Raw genomic sequence first — 19445 nt, 5'->3', positions numbered from 1 at the left:
GGTGCCCCCACCGCCGGCCGGGCGGGGGGGGGGGGGGGGGGCGGTTTCCTGGTGGCGCGTCCCCCCCACCCGTGTGTGTGTGTCTGTGTGTCCCCCCTCCGCGTCCCGCCCTCCGCTGCCCCCCGCCCCCGCCGCCCCCCGCCGATGCTTTGGCCGGGCGGCGCGGGGGAGGCGCCGGGAGAGGAGCCGCGCTCCCGCCGCGGGCGCACGGCGGAGCCGCTCCGCGCCCCGCTCCGCGCCCCGCTCCGCGCCGCCCCGCCGGTGGGGCCATGCCGGCCGGGCGCCGGGGGGCTCGGCGGCCCCGCGCTCCGCCGCCGGTGGGGCCCGGCTCTCCGCGGGCCGCGGGGGCATGAGGCGCGGAGCGCGGAGCGCGGCGGCGGGCGGCGGCGCCGGCCCTTCCCCTGCGAGCCGCCGCCGTAGGATGAAGCAGCATGAGGATGTGTGACAGAGGCGTCCAGATGCTCATCACCACGGTGGGAGCCTTCGCAGCCTTCAGCCTGATGACCATCGCCGTGGGCACCGACTACTGGCTCTACTCGCGCGGCGTGTGCAGGACTAAGTCCACGAGCGACAACGACACGAGCCGCAAGAACGAGGAGGTGATGACCCACTCGGGGCTCTGGAGGACGTGCTGCCTGGAAGGTACCGACCGCCCCGCCGGGGTGCACCCCACCACCACCCCACCCCGACCCCCCCCCCCCCCCCCCGCTCCGGCCCCGCGGGGGGGGGGGCCTGCCCAAAAGTTCGGGGGAGGGCAGGGGCACCCCGGGATCCACCGCCCCCCGCGCCCAGAGCCGGGCCCCCCGGCACCCGAGCGGAGCAGCCCTCCCCGCTGCCCACCACCCTCCCCCCCGCCCCAGGCTGCCGCCCTCCCCGGGCACGGAGACGGCGCTTTGCCGTGGCACCGCCGCGGGCGAGGGGGAGACCTCGCGGGTGGGTCCTACACGCAGGATGCGGGGTCCGCGGGGAGCCGGGCCCCGGCTGCGGGGTGCCGGGGTCCCCCCTGAGCCCGGGGAGCTGCGGCGGCGGGGGGCACAGCCGCGCTCAGCATCCCCCCCGGCGAGCTCCAGGCTGAGGGACACCGGCCCCGGGGGCTCCTCTAATGGGAAGAGCTCGGCGAGCAAAGCCCCTCGGCCTCTCCCCGCTCCGTGTCCCTGTCACGGGGAATCCCACCTCACCCGGTGTTTTTTGAGCCGAGCCCCACGGCCAGGGCCAGCCCTTCCCCTCTGCCCAGCCGAGTGGGGCAAGGGGCGCTGCTGCTGCCCCACCGCAGCTTGTCCCGCGGGGACTGCGCCCCACGGCCGGGCTCATGCCCCATTGCTCCCCCCCAGCACAGGCCACGCTCTGGGGGCAATTTTGACCCCAAGCTACTGGTTGAGATTTATACGAGCAACAACAGGCTGTGCTGAAACGTGAGCTTGAGCGGAGCCAGGTGCTGGTACCTGCGCAGCAAAAAATGGCTGATGGAATTGCACTGGGCCGTAACTTTTAAAATTAGAGACAGCAGTTGGTGAGCTGTGTATGTGGGGGGACCTGCCCCGCTGCCCTGCGGGGCCCCGGGGCCGTCAGGGTCCCCCAGCCCGGGAGCGATGCCTCCGACGGTGGGGGCAAGCGAGCCGTGGTGGCCGAGCTGCTCCCTCCACGTTGGAAAGTTCTCGGTGAGTCACGGCCACGGATGCAGAAATACCCTGTCTGTTCCTGGTGCTCGGTCCTAAACCCGGTGAAGTCAGTCGGAGCTTTCTTATTGATTCAAGGAGGGTTTGGATCATGCTCTAATTCCATAATAAATAATTTGAGATAATCTGTCTCCCCTCTTGGGCTGAAGGAGCCAAGGAGGCAGCAGCCAGGGCTGTGAAAGATGGGATCGCTGGAGGCATGAGTAATTTCCAAAATTCTTGGTTTTGCTGGCCGTATTTTTTTTTTTTTTTTCCCAGCGAATGCTTTATGTTTCCCTCACTGCGATAAATCACTGCTGTGGAAAGAGCCGGTGAGGCCGCGGTCTCCTGGGCACAGCACACTCAGGAAAGGGCTTAACGGTGCCGTGGCAGAGCTCAGAGCTGAATCACAGCCCATCGCCCTGCGCCTGGACACGGGGTTGGGAGCAGCGGGGCCCCGGGCTCCCTGTGGGGCTCCTCGCTCCCCACTGCACCTTCCCCCCCACCCCCCCCCCCGGCCGGTGCTCCCCCAGCTGCCGGGGTGGGAGTGGGAGTGGGGCAGCTCTGCGCAGAGCCGTGCCGGTGCTGCTCGGCCGTGCCCGTGGCGCAGTCGAGGCCTCGCGCTGGGCACGGGCTCCGGCACCCCTTGCACACGTGTGACTGCACGGGTGGGTGACATGGGGGGGGGGGGATCCCAGCCAGTGCTTGGGGTGAGCATGTGGGGCTGGGGGGACGTGGCGGGGCTGCTCGTCGCCCGCCTGGATTTTGCTGGAGCTCTGGTGTCTCACAGGCTGTTAACTGATGCGATGCTGGGAAGGGGAAACTTCCCCCCCCCAAGCCGAACCGTGCCGAGCTCCCGCACGTTCCCCGCGAGGAAGGACGGTGCCGCAGCGGGGGCTGAGGTCCCCCCGGGGCCCAGGATCGCCCTGCAGCCGCTCGGCCGCTCTCTCTGCCCGCACCCCGCGCCGGGGGAGCGCTGGGTGCTGAGCCCCTGCAGCCAGTGCTTCTGCGCGCAGCAGGTCCCGCTCACTCCAGCGGACGGGGCCTCGCTGCGTCTCTAATTTCCGTGCACTCACGGTATCTGGCTTGAAAAACGGCCCACGGTCGCGCTTTATCATCTTGCGTTAGGAGCGAACGTGCCCGGTCGAAAGGGCCGGTTCTGTGGTGCAGAAGGTGCTTTCGGCGCTGAGCAGCGCTCTCTGCCCGGCGGGAAGCGCCTCGGCCTTGAACTTTCCGCTGCTAACGGGGGGGGTTTATTGAGTGGAAGGACGGGGGAACGAAGTGGCCGGCCCCAGTCGCTCGCCCGGCTGGAGTGTGCGCGGCAGATTATTAAAACGGCCGACGTGAGCGCGGGGTGCACGCTCCGTCGCAGCTGCTCTTTAAATCCGTGTCAGTCACAGGCGCAGCGCCTGCGTGGGAGCCGCTCGCACCACGTGAGCGGCAAAAGCCCAAAGGCGAGAGCGGATAAATCTTGAATGAAGCCGCCGCAGACCCATGTAGAGACACCCACACTGGAAAACACAAATTAGTGGTTGACTCAATATCTGGAGCCCAGGCAGGCGTTCCCAGGCTGCTGTGCTAGGACAGCCTCTCTTTGAAACTGCAGCGTTTGAATTCTAATTATCGCTTTTACAATATGTGAATACTTAGTAGGTGTCTTCTTGTACTTCCCGCTCAAACGTGACCGGCGTTTGTCGGTGTGCGTCCCCCGTGGCTGTTTACCGTCAGTTGTTTTCCTCTGTGACTTCCTTGCTAATATAAAAGGTAAGGAAGTGCACGGCACTTTAGGGAGAAAGCTGAAGATGAGAAATAGCTGCTCGGGCTTGTGTTGTTTTTAGGAGCATAAAAGAACTTTGGTTTTCATCAAACTTAATTAAATTCAGCATCGTTAAACGCAGGGAGCCTCCTTGTCCTCCCTGCTGCGTGGTATAGATTGGGACTGGCTCCGTGGTGTCGTGTGGATCTGAAACAGGCAGGAGTAGCAGGAGGATTTGGCCAAGGCTGCTTGAAATACCGTATTTTAAGGCGCTGTGGTACTTTTCCTTTCCTCCTTCATTTCCCTCATCAAAGTGCTCTGTCATTTCTGGAGGACCGTGAGCGTTGCTCTGCCTGCCTCCCCGCCGGGGGATGCACAGTGTCCTGCTGCCCCCCAGGGCTGGGCTGGGGCGCGGGGGGGTTGTGGGGGGGGCGGGGGGGGCACAGGATGGTTTGCAGGGGGCACAGAACAGTTTGCAGGGGCGCGGGACAGTTTGCAGGGGGCACGGGATGGTTTGCAGGGGACATGGGCCGTGTTGCAGGGGACGTGTCTGCCCGTGACCGTGTGAGGACGCGGGGGCTCAGAGCGGTTCCTCGGCCGAGCTGTCCCGCTCAGACATGTCCCAGTCCCCCCCAGTGCCCCCCGCAGCAGCATCAGTGCAGCCTTTGCCAAGCCAGCAATTCCTCCCTGCCAAACCCGGAGAGCTTTGCTTGGGTTTTGGCCTTTTCTGGGGGGGGGATCCTGTCTAGATTAAAACATAGTATTGTGGGGGTTCTCAGCTGTGACCCCCCCCCCCCCCTCCAGCCCACCGGCCCCTGCCGAGCTGTTTCTGCAGCTGAGCTGCAGCTCCTGCTTGGCTCCTGGTGCGCTTTACATCGCTGGTCGGCCCTGGAGGCTGCAGCTGAGGGTCAACCTGCCCTGTCCCTAGGCAGCTCTTGCACTGGGAAGAGAAATGAACCCCTCAAACTTCCTTTGAGCATAAATAATCTCTGATACTTAGGTCTCACGTAGCCCTGCGAGCTGCTTTTCCTTATTTCTGCGTGTTGTTAGTCTGGCCCTCTCAGCTGCAGCATCCCACAGCGAGGTCCCGCGCGTGGTGGTCCCCCCACGACCCCCAGCCCCTTCGGTGCTGCTGAGTGTCAGGGTGGCATCTGCTACACCCAGACTCTGACTTGCTCTCCTAGTTCCTAACTGTAAACCCTTGGACTTGGCCATATGAAAACGGCCGTTGCTAACGGAGTCCACGGTCCCGAGCTGCCCAAATCCGCCTGACCCACCTCCATCATCCATGAACGTTGCAGCCAGTCTTTGCTCTGCCGTTTGCCTCTTTTACCCACAATTATTTCATGTTTTCTTTAATACTTTAATACTCTTGATAAAGACATTGTACTAGCTCAACACTGTTCTGGTAACAGGCGATCCTCTGTAGAAATATCCCTTCAGATGACAATGTACAGTCTCTGCAATCTGCCTCCCAGTCCCTTTAATAAAGCGCTGTTGATTCTGCATAACACCCGTCTTTTTCAGGAGAGCTGAATCAAATACCCTGTGGAACTCTAAATGTATTATGTTACTGATTTCCTTTATCAACCGAATTTGTAACCATATCAAGAAAAATTTATGAAGTTTGATAAATCTATTTTCCGCAAGGCTTTTTGACATTTATCTCACCCCCCTGGTTCCTCCCTGCTGCTGCCCACCTCAGCTAACCCACGGGCGATGCTGGGGATGCAGCTCCCACCATCACCATCACTCGTGGCATTAAACCAGCTTTTCCTGTCTCCTAGAAACTCAACAGAATGCCAGGGTTTATTAAAAACCATTTTAGATCTTCAGAAAACTTCTCAGCCTGTTCTCTGAACGCTCTTGGGAGAAAGTTCTCTAGTCCTTCCAGTTTCATGTTTACACTTAACAGTCGCTGTTTGGCATCCTCCCGAACTCCGGGTGGAATACAGGAGCCTATTTGTCTCCTAGTACAGAACAGGAGTATCTGATGAATAAATAATTGTGTGTCACTTCTGCTTCATGACTGACAGTTGCACCGTCATGATCCAGTAGTGATTTACATCGGCGGTGAAGCTCCTTTCTTCTAACATGACTACAAGAATGCCTCCTTCCTTTGCTTCAGCCTTTTGGTTGCAGATTTATTTTAACTGAGCCCGTTTGCTTCTCTCACCAGCCACGTGCATGTCCTAACTGCTACTTCCAATAGCAAGCGCTCTGATTTTTAATTTTTTAATTGCAATTTTCAGTTCCCCTTTCAGCAGGCCCAGCAGAAAGAAGCGTGAGGCTCCAGGGAAGCGCTCCGCCCTTGTAGCAGTCCTGCTTCTGCATTTACGCTTTTCCCCCAGTTGGTTTCGTCTGTGGCTGCTTCTGGCTCTGCTGCGCTGAGCTGGTTCGCACCGGAGGCGTTAAATTGGGCTGGAAGCAGCTGCCCCTGGACTGCCACCAGCTTTTCCCCTGCTTTCAGCTCCTCTCAGTCCTTCTGAGTGAGGCCAAGCAGAGAATTTCCCCAAGGTGACAGCAATATTGTTTCTGTTAGAAAGTTATTATCTTTAATTTTTAAAAGCGCCAAGCAAATGTCCCTGAGATTGCAATCATCCATGATAGAGCACTTTTTCTCGCTACTCATTATAGGTAGGTATTTAAGGAGCTGCTCATCCTGTTCCTCTGTCTGGTTGGTGTCTGTAATAGATTCTCATCAACAGCCCGTTTTGCAGTTGAACGCTTCTCCACGTTGCTGGTGGTCCAGCCCCGCGGGGCTGCCGGCGGTGCCAGCGCTGGTGCCGGTGTCCCGGTGCGGCCGCTCCGGCCCCCTGACCCGGCACGGCCCCGGCTCTGCCCCGGGGACCCCCGCCAGCCCTGGGACGACGGCCGTGCCGATGGGCGCCCACCGGCGTGGGCTGGGGGAGCCAGGACAGGTCTGCGGCAGCGTGGGGAGATGCGTGGGGAGGGGGGGGGTTGTCTGCTCTTCGTCATAGGAGCGCTCGGAGGCAGCAGCTTAACTCGTGTGATGGAAAGCAGACGGCGGAGGCACCTGAGATGCTAGCGATGGGTGAAGAGGGACCAGCAACTCACGGGAGAATATCCGACGAAATTACCACACGGCAGGTTTAAGAGCCCTTCCCCTCCGCCCTTGACAAGCCGTTCCAGCAGGACAGCACTGAGGGGGGGCAGGCCCCGCGCCCCACACTGGGGCCAGTTGTGTCACCGGGGTCAAAACAGGATCTAATGAACGCTTCGAGCAGGGGGCTCTGCAAAGTGCCACGTACGATGCCCCGGGCCTAACCTCTGGCTTAGGGAATCCCTGAACCTTGGCTTGGTGGAGGAGGTATTGAATAAGCATTAATTACTGTCTTCTAATAGAGATGGAAATTAGGCTGGCTGGACCCTCGGTCTGCTCCAGACCCACGTTCCTGTGGCACGTGGCCAAATGCCAAGAGCCATAAAAATGGTTCTGGCCAGCGAGGGCCCCGGCCGCTGCCAGCCGTGCCTTCGGATCTTGCTGCCGGTCGGAACGTGTCCGGAGAGGAGCCGTGCTTCGGCTCGCCGCCGCCAGCTCTGCTCTCAGAAACTGTCGCTTTAAACAGGGGGTGCAGAATTTACCCTCCTGGGATGCTGCAGCATTTAGCTGGACAAAAATTCTGTCTTCTGGGGTGGCGTAGAGAGCTGGTTCCCACATTGCCTGCGAGCAGCACGTGATGAGTAAAATGTATGCTGTGAACAGCTCAGAAACAGGCATTTTATTGCTGCATAGGCGTGGTGCAGAGTCTGTCATCTCAAGAGCTGTTACTGTTTAATAGAGGTGGAAGTCTGAATTTGAATGAGGCTCAAGTGGGTTTTTTTTTTTCCCCTATGCAAGGTCACTATCGCCATTATGGCTGTAAATAATTAGGGATGGCTAATGAAGGCTGAGAGCCGCGGTGCTGGGCTGGCGGCTGGGAGCGTGGCCGTGGTTTGGGGGAGGACGCCCCACGGATTGATGCGGGATCCTCCGGTCCCCGGGGGGGGTGGGAGGCTGGCGCGGGCTGGCCGGGAGGTGCCAGCGGATGATGTTTGCTGCGAGCAGCCAGGGAACGGGCGAGAGATGCTTGGCTCCGCTGCCGGGGGGGATCCGTGGCCTTTGGTAAATCACCTCCCTTCTCTCTGCGCGAGTCCTGCCTCTCGCGGCGCGGGGCCGGCGGGACCCGTTGGCTTCTCACACGGCTCCTGGAGCGGCCCAGAGCACCGTTCCCGCTGGGCTGTGGGGGCAGGACCCTGCCCTGCTCGCCGGCACAGCCCACCCGCCCGTGGGGACCCTCGGGCACGGCGGCTCGGAGCAACGGTCCCGGTGTGGAGACCCGGGACGCTCTTCGGTTGCCCGTGCTGTTTGGGATGAGATGAGGCGAGACGGCCGCAGTTTGAAACGTGCTCCGAGCTTCTGGCGTCCCGGTGGTTACTTTCCACATGGATTTCACCGTGGGGTTTTTAATGAACGCAGCGTGCGCTTCATAAGTAGGCGATAACCTCCTTTTTTAGGAAAAGTCAAAATTGCTCTTACAATTATATAAATGCGCTAAGCCATCAGTATAAGGGGGGTTGCTCAGCCGCTGCCCAGGGGTCCCGCTTGGGGGGGGTTGGGGGGCGTTAATCACTGGCTCCCCTCGCCGACAAGTGCCTCTGGCTGACTCACAGCCGTGCACTGGCAGGATGCAGATGTAACGTATCCACTATCATTAATGCACAGCAGCGCTGATAGGTGCCGAGGGTGAGTTAGTCGAAGGCATCGGAGGGGAAAGGTGCCCACCCCGTTTACTGAGTCACTCCCAAGCGCCCGCAGGGATTCGGGGAGTGAGCAGGGAAGCGCAGCCGGGAGCTTCTCCACGAGGGTTTTCTCCACACGCCTGCAACGTTGGAGGAACCGGGGGGGGCTCCTGCCCGCCCGCTGCCCTGCTCCCCCCTTGGTAGGGGCTGCAGCGGTGCTGCAACATCTGAAACTCACTTCAGTTTTTTCACATCACGCTTGGAAGCAGAGTCCTTGAAGCCGGTGTTTGGCTGCGTTTTGGGTTAGCGCTTGGCGTGGAGGGGGTGGTCTCACGCCCCTTCCTGAGGGTTCATGGGCGGCTTTGCTTTGGCAGACACCTCCAGCTCAGCACCAGAGTTTTTCTGTAGCCTTTCTCTGGGGTGAGGCACCCCGGGAATTGCATCCGTCGCTGCTCCCTCTGCGCGGTCCCACCGCTGGGCTGTAATGAGCCGCGGCTCGCTCGGGGGGACCGCGGCGGCGGGCAGCTCGAGATACGTCGTTGATTAAGAAGACACCTGCTGAGATAAAGGATGACAGTGCCGGGTGACAACTGGTGTCTTCTCCCTCGGCTCGTGACGGCTCCGCAGCGGCTCCGGCGAGGGGAGGGCCGGCAGCCTGCGCCGAGGAGGAGCAGCGGGCTGCAGCACTGCACCCCGCATCTTGCACAACACCCAGCGTGCACTGCTCGTGTCATCGGGGGGCTTGGGGATGCTTTCCAAAACTTTCCCATTTTATATCCGTGTTATCTTTTAGCCCTCGGCTTGCAGCAGGTATTTAACAGTGTCTTCAAAACGAAGAGTTCAGTCAGGCCAGGGCGTGCCTCGTGCTCTAAACCGTCCCGTGTCCTTTGGGGTGATTCTCTCAGAGGCAGAAACACGCCGACTTCTCACGGTGGTGCTGGGCCGGAGGCACAGCCCACCCACGGGCCCTCCCCGCTGAAGCTGCCGAGCGACGGCTTCGCTTGCCTGGTCCGGTCCCTCGCTCGCCCGAGATAGGGAGGGATGCAGAGCAGCTGGCACAAGCGAGGGTCTGCTCGCTCGGCGGTCTCTGGAGAAACATGAGGACAACGTGGGGCTTCTGCGCTGGGGTTAGCTCCTGCTCCACAGCCGGCGGGGAGCCAGCTGCCTTTGGGAGGACCCGAAAAGCCAACCGGCCTCTGGGCCAGCGCCGGCAAAAGGGCCAGATTTGCAATGGAGTTGCCCTTATGGCAACTTGATGTCTTGCATTTGTTTGCACGTCGTTGGTAATCAGGCTCCCAGAGGTGGGTTTCCCATCCTCACCGCGCCCCGTGGCAGGCAGCCTCGGCAGCAGGGCTGATTCGCCATCGTTTCACCGCCAGCTCAGTTCCAAGGGTTTAAAAGGATGTTAGTGCTAAAACTGCTGCGGTCTGTTCCTCCACCCCACCTTTCCCTGCTGCCTTGGCCGTGCTCTTGCTGCTGCCCCACGGCTCACTTGCCCAAAGGAGAAGGGATGGAAAGGTCTTCTCACAACAGGATTTTTACTCCCTTTTGAAATGTGTGGCAGGACACCTGGGCTTTTGTTGGCTCCCCAGCCCTTGCAAAAATCACTCGCACACTGGGCGAGTGACTGCGTTTGACAGGCTTGAAAACATCAGGGTTTTTCACAGTCATCATGGGGAGAGGCAGGAGAAATGATTGTGGCTGCTGGACGGCTGATATTGCATGATGATTTTCCCAGATACTGCCTGTTTCTTATCTCCTGACACCACAATCTATAGACAAACCTGGCGCTGTCGGGCTGCAGAGGATGGCTTGGCCGTTCCCACGTCAGGTTATTAGGAACTGTGTTGTTTTATCATACCGAGACAGACAGAGTCATCAAGAAATGATAAGGCAGGCAGAGGGCAGGCGTGGGAGCAGGAGCAGCACCTCGCTGCCATCCCACCGCCCTCGCTGGGGGCTTTCTGCCTTTGCTTTTTGCCAACCGGTTTGTATTGAAGGAGGAGAACTGGGCTGGGCCAGGAGCCCCGGGGTGGGTGCAGGGAGTGGAGGGGGATGTGGGACCCCCCGGCCTTTCTGGGGGGTCGCTGGGAGCCCGCGAGGGTGTTGGCATTGGCAATACACCCTGTGGGACTCGGGCGGTGGAAAGCAGTGACAAAAGGCAGCATTTGAGGGTGACATTTGTGTTTGTGCCTCTCGAATGCTCGCTTTTCCAATTTCATTGGTGATTTGGTAATTGTCCCCTAGTTAGACCTTTACTCTCAGTTCGTGCCTGGAATCACAAGGGGAGGGGAAAGCAAGCTCCAAAGAGGCTACCAACAAGCAACTACCCTTTTAAAGTATTCTTGATTTTAACTTCTTAAAATCAGGGTTGGATTATGCTGCTGGCACCTTTGTCGAGCTGCTCCTGTCCTGCAGAACTACCCCTGGTCCCAGGGATGGCACCTCCAGCCCCCGGGAGAGGCTGGGCTCCCCCCTGACACGGGAGCAGAAGCCCCTCGGGACAGGCTGGCTGATGCTCAACTGGATGTTAAAAGACCAACTGACAATTATTTTTTGCAACCCGCAGAGCACTTTGATGCCTCAGCATCATCGATGGCATCGCACGACGTCATTGCATGAGCAGCTGCGAGGGGCTGCAAGGCAGCGGCTGCCTTCCCTCTGGGCTGCCTCCTGCCCGAGCCCGACCCCGGGGCTGCTCGCCCGGCCGGGGAAGGTCATTGTCACTTTGTGAGACAGGCTGTGATCTCACAGTGACCTTCCCTGCCGCCCGGAGCCCGCAGCAGCTCGGGCTTTGCCTTACCAGCCAGCCAAGGCAGGCGTTTCTGCCAGGCTACCCGGCATCCGTGCCAAATCCTCCATTTGCCTCGGCAGCCTGGCTCAGCCGAGCAAACCTTATCGTGGCGCAGCAGCTCGGCTGCAGAGCGGGCTGGGGAAACGGGGACCCCGGGAGGCAGCGGGGCAGGGTCCCCCCGGATGGGGACCTGCCGCTCCCCCCTGCCAGCCCCCGGCGTAGGTGTCTGGAAGCCTCTTGCAGCCCCACGGTTCCATCTCTTCATGCCGGGAGAATCTCTTGTCATTCCTCAGCACACTCAGCCAAGGATGAAAGTATTTTCTATACATTAATCTTTGGCCTTCCCTCCGATGTGAAAAGCTGAAGAAAGACAAGAGTGATTGCGCCTTTCATAGGAAGTGGGGAAGCTGCAGCCCGAGGTGTGAGACCTCAGCTGGGGGAGAAGCGGGAACTGGGTCTCCTGCTTCTGCCACCGAGCAGTGGAAGTGTGCTCCAGCGAGGGCACGGGGACAGCGCTGAGGCCAGGGGGAGGTGGCGTGCACGTTTTAAATAGTAATCATCGGTTTTTAAATAATATCTGCTCTGCATATTGCCCCAAACCTGCCCCGATTCCCACTGCTGCTGCGGGAAGCACGAGAGCTGCTGCTGCCCGCCAGCCTCAGCCGGCGGCAGGAGGAGGGCAGGTCCCCGCTCCGGGCCGCCAGCGCGTCCCCTCGGGGCAGAGCCACCCTCGGGGCTGAGCTCCGGTGCATCCCTCTAGGCATGTGCCGTTTGGCTTCCCTGCTTGTCCCAGCTCGCTCGCGGCTGAAGTGAGAGACAGACGTGTCAGCGCCTCCGCCCCTGAGCCGCGCTCCCGCCGCGCAGCCCGTCTGCAGGCAGCGAGCGCTCGGCCCCGGGGACGTGCGGTGCGGCACAGGGAGGTGCAGTGCGGTCCAGTGGGAGGTACGGTGCGGTGCGGGATGGTACGGTGCGGTGTGGTGCAGTGCGGTGTGGTACGGTGCAGTGCGGTACGGTGCAGTGCGGTGTGGTACTGTGCGGTATGGTGCGGTACGGTGCAGTGCGGTACGGTGCAACGTGGTGTGGTATGGTGCGGTGAGGTACAGTGCAGTGAGGTATGGTGCAGTGTGGTGCAGTGCAGTGTGGTACTGTGCAGTACGGTGCAGTGCAGTGAGGTACGGTGCAGTGTGGTGCTGTGCAGTGAGGTACGGTGCAGTGCGGTGCAGTGCAGTGCTGTATGGTGCAGTGTGGTGCAGTGCAGTGCGGTATGGTGCAGTGTGGATCAGTGCAGTGCAGTGAGGTACTGTGCAGTTTGGTGCAGTGCAGTGAGGCACGATGCAGTGCGGTGCAGTGCAGTGCAGTGCAGTGGGGTACAGTGCAGTGCGGTGTGGTACTGTGCAGTGTAGTGCAGTGCAGTGCAGTGGGGTACGGTGCAGTGCAGTGAGGTACGGTGCAGTGCAGTGAGGTACGGTGCAGTATGGTACAGTGCAGTGCAGTGGGGTACGGTGCAGTACATTGAGGTGCAGTGACATGGTACAGCGCAGTGCGGTGCAGGGCGGGATGGTGTGGGACGGTGCAGTGAGGCACAGTGCGGTGCAGTGCGGTGCAGTGCGGTGAGGTGCAGCGCGGTGCAGCACAGGGCCCCTGCAGCAGACTGGCCCTCTCCGCCCGTTCAGACGCGCGGCGGCCACGTCTGCCACGGGCGTTTGGAAGGTGCGAGCGGGTCTCCAGCGCCTGCAGCGCAGCGCACGTGCCGCGCATGTGGAACCGCAGCACCTCGGTGCGCGTCGGGTATCACGTCTGTGCTGAGCACTGGAGGATCTCGGAAGCAGCCCTGCGTCTTAAGCAACGGCTTTTCGGGATATGCAAGTTCAGTCACTTGTTTAGAAGCTGTTTGCATTGTCAATATTGGACTGATCTCCCCCCCAGGATGAGGAAAAGTCTTCCAGAAAAGAGGAGAAGCAGAATGTCCCGTTGGCACCCAGGAGCTTTGCTCCTCGGGGTCCGGGTTTCATCATAGTCAGCCCCGCACACATCGGAGCCCCTTTCCTGGGCTGTGAAATCCCAGGCTCTGCGCAGCTCCAGCCAAGCACCCAAACCACACCGCTGCTTGCGAGCTGCACCTCTCCAGTCCTCTACTACCCCTCTGTAAACTGGGGAGAAAATCACCTGCCCCAGCTCAGCGCGGGAGCTGGAGGAGCCTCAGAGATGCTCCCGGCGTGGGATCAGCTCCCTTTTGGCAGCCGTGGGGTGAGTGGGGCCGGGGGCTGGACGCTGCGGACAGGCAACAGCCACAGCTCCAGCAGAAATCACTGAGGGAGCTGGGAGCAGGCGAGGGGGGAGGGCGATAAAGCAGCAAATACCGGTAACCCAACACACCTGGGGGCTGGTCCCCAGCTGCCCCGGCCCCGCAGCTCAGCCCCCAGCACAGCTTTCATGGGCTCCTTGAGCCAAACCATCGCCAGGAGCCACGCAGGTGCGTGTCCTGAGCATTAGCCAGGCTGGAGCTGCTGGGCTGCAGCTGGGCCAGACCCGTTAAAAGGGCTGCACGGGGCCCCAGTTCCCCCCCCCCAGGGATGGGCAGTGGGGGCTGAGCAGAGCCGAGGGTGAGAGGATGGACCCTGGCACCGAGCCGGAGCTGGAAATGGGGGAGTGAACCCACCGGCGCAGCCCCGGGTGAGCAGTGGGGGGGAGGTAGGGCTGGGGGGACCTGTGCCAGCGCGGAGGTGGCCACGTGTGTCCCAGGAGGATTTCCCTGTGCTCGGGGGGATCTTGTGCCTCTGGCAGGCACAAGCCCTCCGGCTCCCTGTGCTGTGCCGTGGGGCTTGGTCCTGCTGTCCTTGAAGCTGATAGGAAAATGTCACCTGGCCCCAACAGCGGTGGGATGGGCTCTTCTGCAGGATTTAACGCAAAATAGGAAGGAGATGGAAAGCACTGGTGTGAGCTGTGAAGCTGTTTGCTTACACTCCCGTCTCGGGGTCTTGGCACCTTTTATTTCTCTCCCCCTACAAATCCCCATTTGGGTTCTGCTGCCGCCTGGAAGGGCAGAGCCACGTGGGAGCTGGGGTTGTTTCAAAGCCCGGGTAGTTATTCTGGCAGAGCGGTTTGTGCTTTGAGTCAGATTTGGGAAGCTGGGGGAGGCTGGTTTATGGCCAAGGTGCGAGCAGCTCGGGGACCCGTGGGGCAGTCTGCCCGGGTCTGACCCGTGTCAAAGCGGAGCAGGCTGGTAGCCAGGGCTGTGGCCCTGGGGTGGCCGGACCCAGAGCCTGCGGTGCTGGGGCTGCGGCGCGGGCAGCGGGAGGGAGAACCTTAAACAGAGGAGTCGCACACGCTGCTGGTGGGCAGGGGAGCGTTTCGAGGGCCCAGGGAAGCCGGTTGCGATGCGCTGGGGTCTCTCGGTGCTGTGACATCCCAAAGGGATGGGTGCTGGACAGGACGCTCCATCCTCCTGCAGCCATCCTCAGCCCAGCACGCTGCCCGTACGGCACCGTCGAGGAGTTTCCCGTGGCAAAGCCCTCCCGGAGGCAGCGGGGCAGAGCGAGCGCTGTGCGGTGGAAATTGCTCTGAATTTCTGGAAAGCTTACCAGGGTCTAGGTAGGCTTTTTTTATTTCTTGGAGGGGGAAGGCAAGGTTGGCATCGCTCGTTCACCAGCAAAATCCTCTCCTAATGCTCAGTCTAAAGGATAGTCCCTTCTTGTTCTCCAAAAAAAGCCAAGAGTGAAACTATGGTGCTACTCCTGAATATCGCTTTTCCCCCATCTGGGGCGTTGGAACCGGCTTCCCGGGGCTCTCTTCCCCTCCCGCAGATGGTGAGGAGGCGGCTCTGCCTCCAGCAGGCAGCGAGCTAAATCCGTCGGTGCTGGCTGCTCCCCGGTACCTGCGCTCGAGCGGGGCAGCGCCGGACCCCGACCCTGGGCTGCACCGAGCCGAACAAGCCCCGCGCCCGCGGGGAGCCTGCGCCCCCGCTCCCGCCCCAGCGGGTGTGCAGCACGATGCCCGCCGGGTTCCCTGGAATAAATAGGCTCTGACAGATCGAGTCCCTTTTAGCGCATCAGCTGAAAACTTCAAATATTTATATCATTAGGGAGATGTGACAGAAGTGTATATATATAAAAGACAAGACAGGTGCTTGGGTGGCAGTCACGTATTTGAAGTTCAAATACTTACCTTCAAATCAATGCTATAAAAGAAGAAGAAATAAAATAAATTTAATATCACTTTTGCAAGGAAAACAACCTGCTGAGCCTCCTTCCAGGCTAAATGTGCTTTAAAGATTGACTGTGCAGCTGTAAAAACTATTGATGAACTGTAAACATGAAAAGATCGCCCTGCTCGTGGCCTGTCAAAAGCATTAGGTTGGAAATGCTCGGTGCTCCGCTCCAGCATGACTCACAGAGTCCTCAGCAAATGTGTTTATTTGTAAAGATCCTTATTTCAGAAATAGTGACCTTTTTAATGCCTTGTGCAGCAAGCTCGGAAATTTGAAATTGCCTTTTAGCAACTTGCGAGTCTTGCTGAAGCTCTGACAGTGCTTTCCGTGGCGATTTACATATTTTTAGCCTTGATATTCTGCACTGTGGGGCTCCTTTGGAAAATGATTTGCTTTTCACAGCCCTCAATGCAATTCGGCATCTGCAGCGCTGGGCTGAGATCAGGCTGTGCAGAGGACACGGAGGGATTTGCTCGCTCGCCTGTCGGGCTCTTTACAACCCACCTTGGCTCTTTGAACGCTCCCTGGGTTTATTAACTTCCTCCTTCAAAAACGGACCGTGGTACTAGTCACAAGTTTGAGCAGCTGCTTCACCTTGAAATAGGGAATAAAACTTTTGAAGCTGTTGCTCCTGGCTGCTGTGCATCAGAGCACCAGGTCAGCTCTTTTGGCCATCGGGCTTGTTGTCCCCTGCTTGCCTGCCAAGCTCGGGGCTCCCGCCGCCGGCATTCCCACGCTCGGCCGCCGGTTGCACCGAAGGAAATTGGGTGGCCAGGACCTTCCCCCTCCGGCGCCGAGTCCCCGCTCGTGCCGTCGGGCACCGCAGCTGCCCTCTGGGAGCATCTCCGTCCTCACGGGCCTCGAGCTGCCCAGCGAGGCACTGAGCTTCGCTGTTAATTGCTCCGTCAGCCCCTTCAGCGCGTCTCTTTAAGCTCCAGGATGTGAATATGCTGAATATGAAATGTCACAGTTGTAATAACAGTTATTTAACATTTCTCAGTCCTGTGACTAACGCTTCTGCCGTTTGTGTTTGGTAACGGGCGATAGCATTGCTCCTTTCTGTTGTTGTTCATCCTAATGCTTTGGGGAAGGATGTTTTGATGGTTTTTTTACTGTTTGTTTGTGTCCTTTATCAGTGCTCTACAATTTCTAGTTGCTGATTTATATTCGGAGTTATGAATATCTCCTTTCTTCTTTTTGTTGGGCATGTTTTTATTTTTATAGCTGTTTACATATTAGCCAGGCAGTTTTTAAACTGATGCAAACTCCTATCACGGTTCTGAGTTTTGAGGTAAACCACTCTTAAATCATCCTCTATTCACAGCTGTGCTTTTATGCTTAAATCCATTCTCCTAACTGGCTTGGCTTATAATTGTTTTCTGCTCTGTGAATTGACCTTTCAAAGCACTAAGAATATATGCTAGTGCCTTGGACTTGCCTCTGTTTGCCCATAAGAAGTGTAATCAAGTCATGATTGCTTGGACTTGAGCAGCAACTAGTTTTTAATTCTGTGATCCATTCCCCTTCAGCTGTCAACACAGAGTCTAAAATAGCACTCCCCTGTGCTAGATGCCACGCTTCAGAGCTATGAAATTATCATTTATAGTTTTTTAGAAATTCAGAGGACATTTTAATACTGGCAAAGTGAAACCTCCAGCTTCCCATCCTAATGCAGCTTTCTCTCCTACTTATTATAAATAGGTGCTTAAGCAGCCTCTCGTACCACCTGGCCTCTGGCACAGCTCGGGGTGTGAAGCCAACACCAGAGCACCCTGTATCTGTAGATTGTCTTTGTCGGAAATACTGGCAACTTGCTTAACCAGAAGGTCCCAGGTTTTCACACTCTTAACCCTTGTTTTTCCCACCTGGTCCCTTCTGAGCAAGTTTTATCACCGATTTTTAGTGTTCTGGCCATATGGATCTTCATAGGGCTCAAATGCCGCTCGGGTCAAACTCACTCCAACAAACGAGCGGGTTGGGATCCCTCATCCTTCCGCTCATTATCCCGGCTCCCGGCCGGGATGCGCAGGCGCCTGAGGGGCTGCGCTTTGCTTTCTTGGTGAGTTCTGTTCTCACCATCTCGATGTCGTGCTGGAGGAGGGCTCGGTTGTCCCCCGGTTCCTCCTTCCTCTTTCTCTGCTGGTTTAACTCCTCGGCATCGCTGCCGGCGAGGCCGCTATCGCGGGAGCCTTTTTGGGGCGGATTGGGGAGCTTCAGGTCCCCGCTGGTGGTTCGCTGACAGGAGGCACGGCGCGGTGCTGGAGAAGGGACCGTGCTCACCGGGAAACTTCTGTTACTCCGCGCAGGTGTGCAGGGAGATGGGAGTCGCGGGCGCTGTGGATTTTGCTGTTTCTGGAGGTGCTGGGCCACGAGTCTCGGGTTAGTCGGGCTGATGGGCGCGATGGCTGCAGATGCCAAGGGGCTGGGCTGCAGGTACAGCAACAGTGAAGAAGACTGAAAAAAACATTATAGTGAAAGAGCAAAGGAGAGAGAAAGGCACCGTTTGACACGTGGAAGTTGCGTCCAAATAAGAGGAGCAGAAGAGGGCATGAATTTTGACAAGTTAAATGAAGAGCCATTGTAAGGCAGGCAGAAATGGTCATGAAGAACAACTCACTGAAGGCATAAAAAGAAATAATAAAATCTTTACTCTCAAACACATCCCCAGCTGCCGTAGGGCGGGTGTCTGGCAGGCAGGGGACAGACCCGCTTTCCCCAGGTCCTGTTGGTCAGAGGCTTTGTGATCCAGGAATCGCCCGGCACTGAGCTGTTGCCCCTGTTACCGAGAGCCAAAGGCGAGGCGGGGAGGCAAACCCTTCCCAGCAGCTCAGCGGTTAACCCGAGGGAATCTAAAATGTTCCTTTCATGAGAGCGGGATCCTGCCCTGACTGTCTGTGCGGAGGGAGGTCCCAGCACCTCGGGCACGGGGATGTTCAGCCGGGGCCAGGGCTCCCGCTCCTGCCCCATGTCTTACCCTCAACATCGCTGAGCAGGCAAACAAACCGGATTATTATTTTTTTTTTAATTGCTAGAATTGTATTAATTTAAACAGATAAACTCAATCAGTGAAGCTCATTAATTTCTAGCACATGGCTTATTTACGCTCATTCTGGCTGCTCCAGCACTCATTTCGCTATCACAGGAATGTCAATTACCTTATAAAATAAAAATCAATGTTTATTCACTGTTCAAGATAAAACATGAAACGGTTTCCTTAGACATGCCGAGGAGGGGCTCTCCTCCCCAGCCCAACCCGAGGGCTCCCGGCGCTGGTGGTTGGGTGCCCATCGCTGCCGGCGTGCCACGGTGGGGACGGCAGCAGCGTGCAGGGAAGGGGCCACCCTGGGCCCCCTGCCCCTTCCCACCCCAGCCCGGCTGGGAAAGCCCGGCCTCCTCCTGGCAGCGGGGTTGGCAGCGGGGCGTTTCTGTGCCGGGAGCTCCGCTGATGTGGAAGGATGGAGGGAGGAAGGAAATGCAGGAGAGCACGGGGGGAGACCCTGGAAGGCAGCTCCAGTGCATTACTTGATTACTTTTATAATGAGGAAAAACAAAGCTAAACCCTGGAAGCAGAGTGCTAGAAATTACCCATCATTTTCAAACTTTTTTTCCTCCTCTATTATTCAGAATTGTTTTGCTTTGCTGAACTGCCTTGTGTGGGTTGCAAAAACCCCACAGATTCCAGAATGGGAGATGATGAGTCACTGTCAAAATGTAGATTTTTTTTTTCCTTTTTTTTTTTTTTTTTTTTTTTTTTTCCTTTTAGCAATGCTGAGGGAGTAAAATCTCTGCGACACATGCTGAGCACCATCACCTCACAGGCTAAAACTGGCAGAAGCTCCCAGTCCACCCCTGGGCGCGAGTGCCTGGGCTGTGCCCACGACCGCCGCGACGTGTCCCCCGTGGGGATGCCCGTCACGGGCAGGGTGGAGCTGGGTGCTGCTCCCCAAACCCCGCTGAGCTGTTGGGGACGTGCCGGGGGGGGTGGGGGGGGCTCAGCTCTTGTGCTGCCGTGCGTGTGTTTGCGGTGGCTTCAGCGTCCAGCCAGCACCGCAGAGCCCACCTCTGCTGCCTCCTCGCTCTTGTGCCTGTTTCGTTTGACTTGGGTTTTTTCCACTGGTTTTTTTTTTTTTGGTGGCTTTTTTTTTTTTTTTTACAACAGGAAAAAAAAAAATCCTTCAGAAAAGGCATATCTGTGTAGGTGACTCTGCTCAGACACAAACCACCACCGCAGAGAGGGGGAGAGAGTGTGAAGTAGAGCTGGAGCCAGATTACGGCAGTACCCTGGTGGGA

The 19445-nt window shown here is 58.3% G+C and overlaps 1 protein-coding gene across 2 annotated transcripts in view; it reads left to right on the top strand.

Annotated features, from left to right (window-relative positions):
- Window positions 1-299: 299 nt before the first annotated feature.
- CACNG3 (calcium voltage-gated channel auxiliary subunit gamma 3) overlaps window positions 300-19445 on the top strand; it is a 31582-nt gene continuing 12436 nt past the window's right edge. For both annotated transcript variants that reach the window (XM_042798651.1, XM_042798650.1), the window contains exon 1: window positions 300-642. In XM_042798651.1, coding sequence (XP_042654585.1) covers window positions 432-642 — 211 coding nt within the window. In that variant the 5' untranslated portion in view covers window positions 300-431. The remainder of the gene's footprint in view (window positions 643-19445) is intronic.

The sequence above is a fragment of the Tyto alba genome, unplaced genomic scaffold, assembly GCF_018691265.1.
Source record: "Tyto alba isolate M040663 unplaced genomic scaffold, T.alba_DEE_v4.0 Super-Scaffold_28, whole genome shotgun sequence".
Taxonomy (NCBI): domain Eukaryota; kingdom Metazoa; phylum Chordata; class Aves; order Strigiformes; family Tytonidae; genus Tyto; species Tyto alba.
The sequence above is the reverse complement of the archived record's forward strand: the minus strand, read 5'-3'. Positions and strand labels throughout refer to the sequence as shown.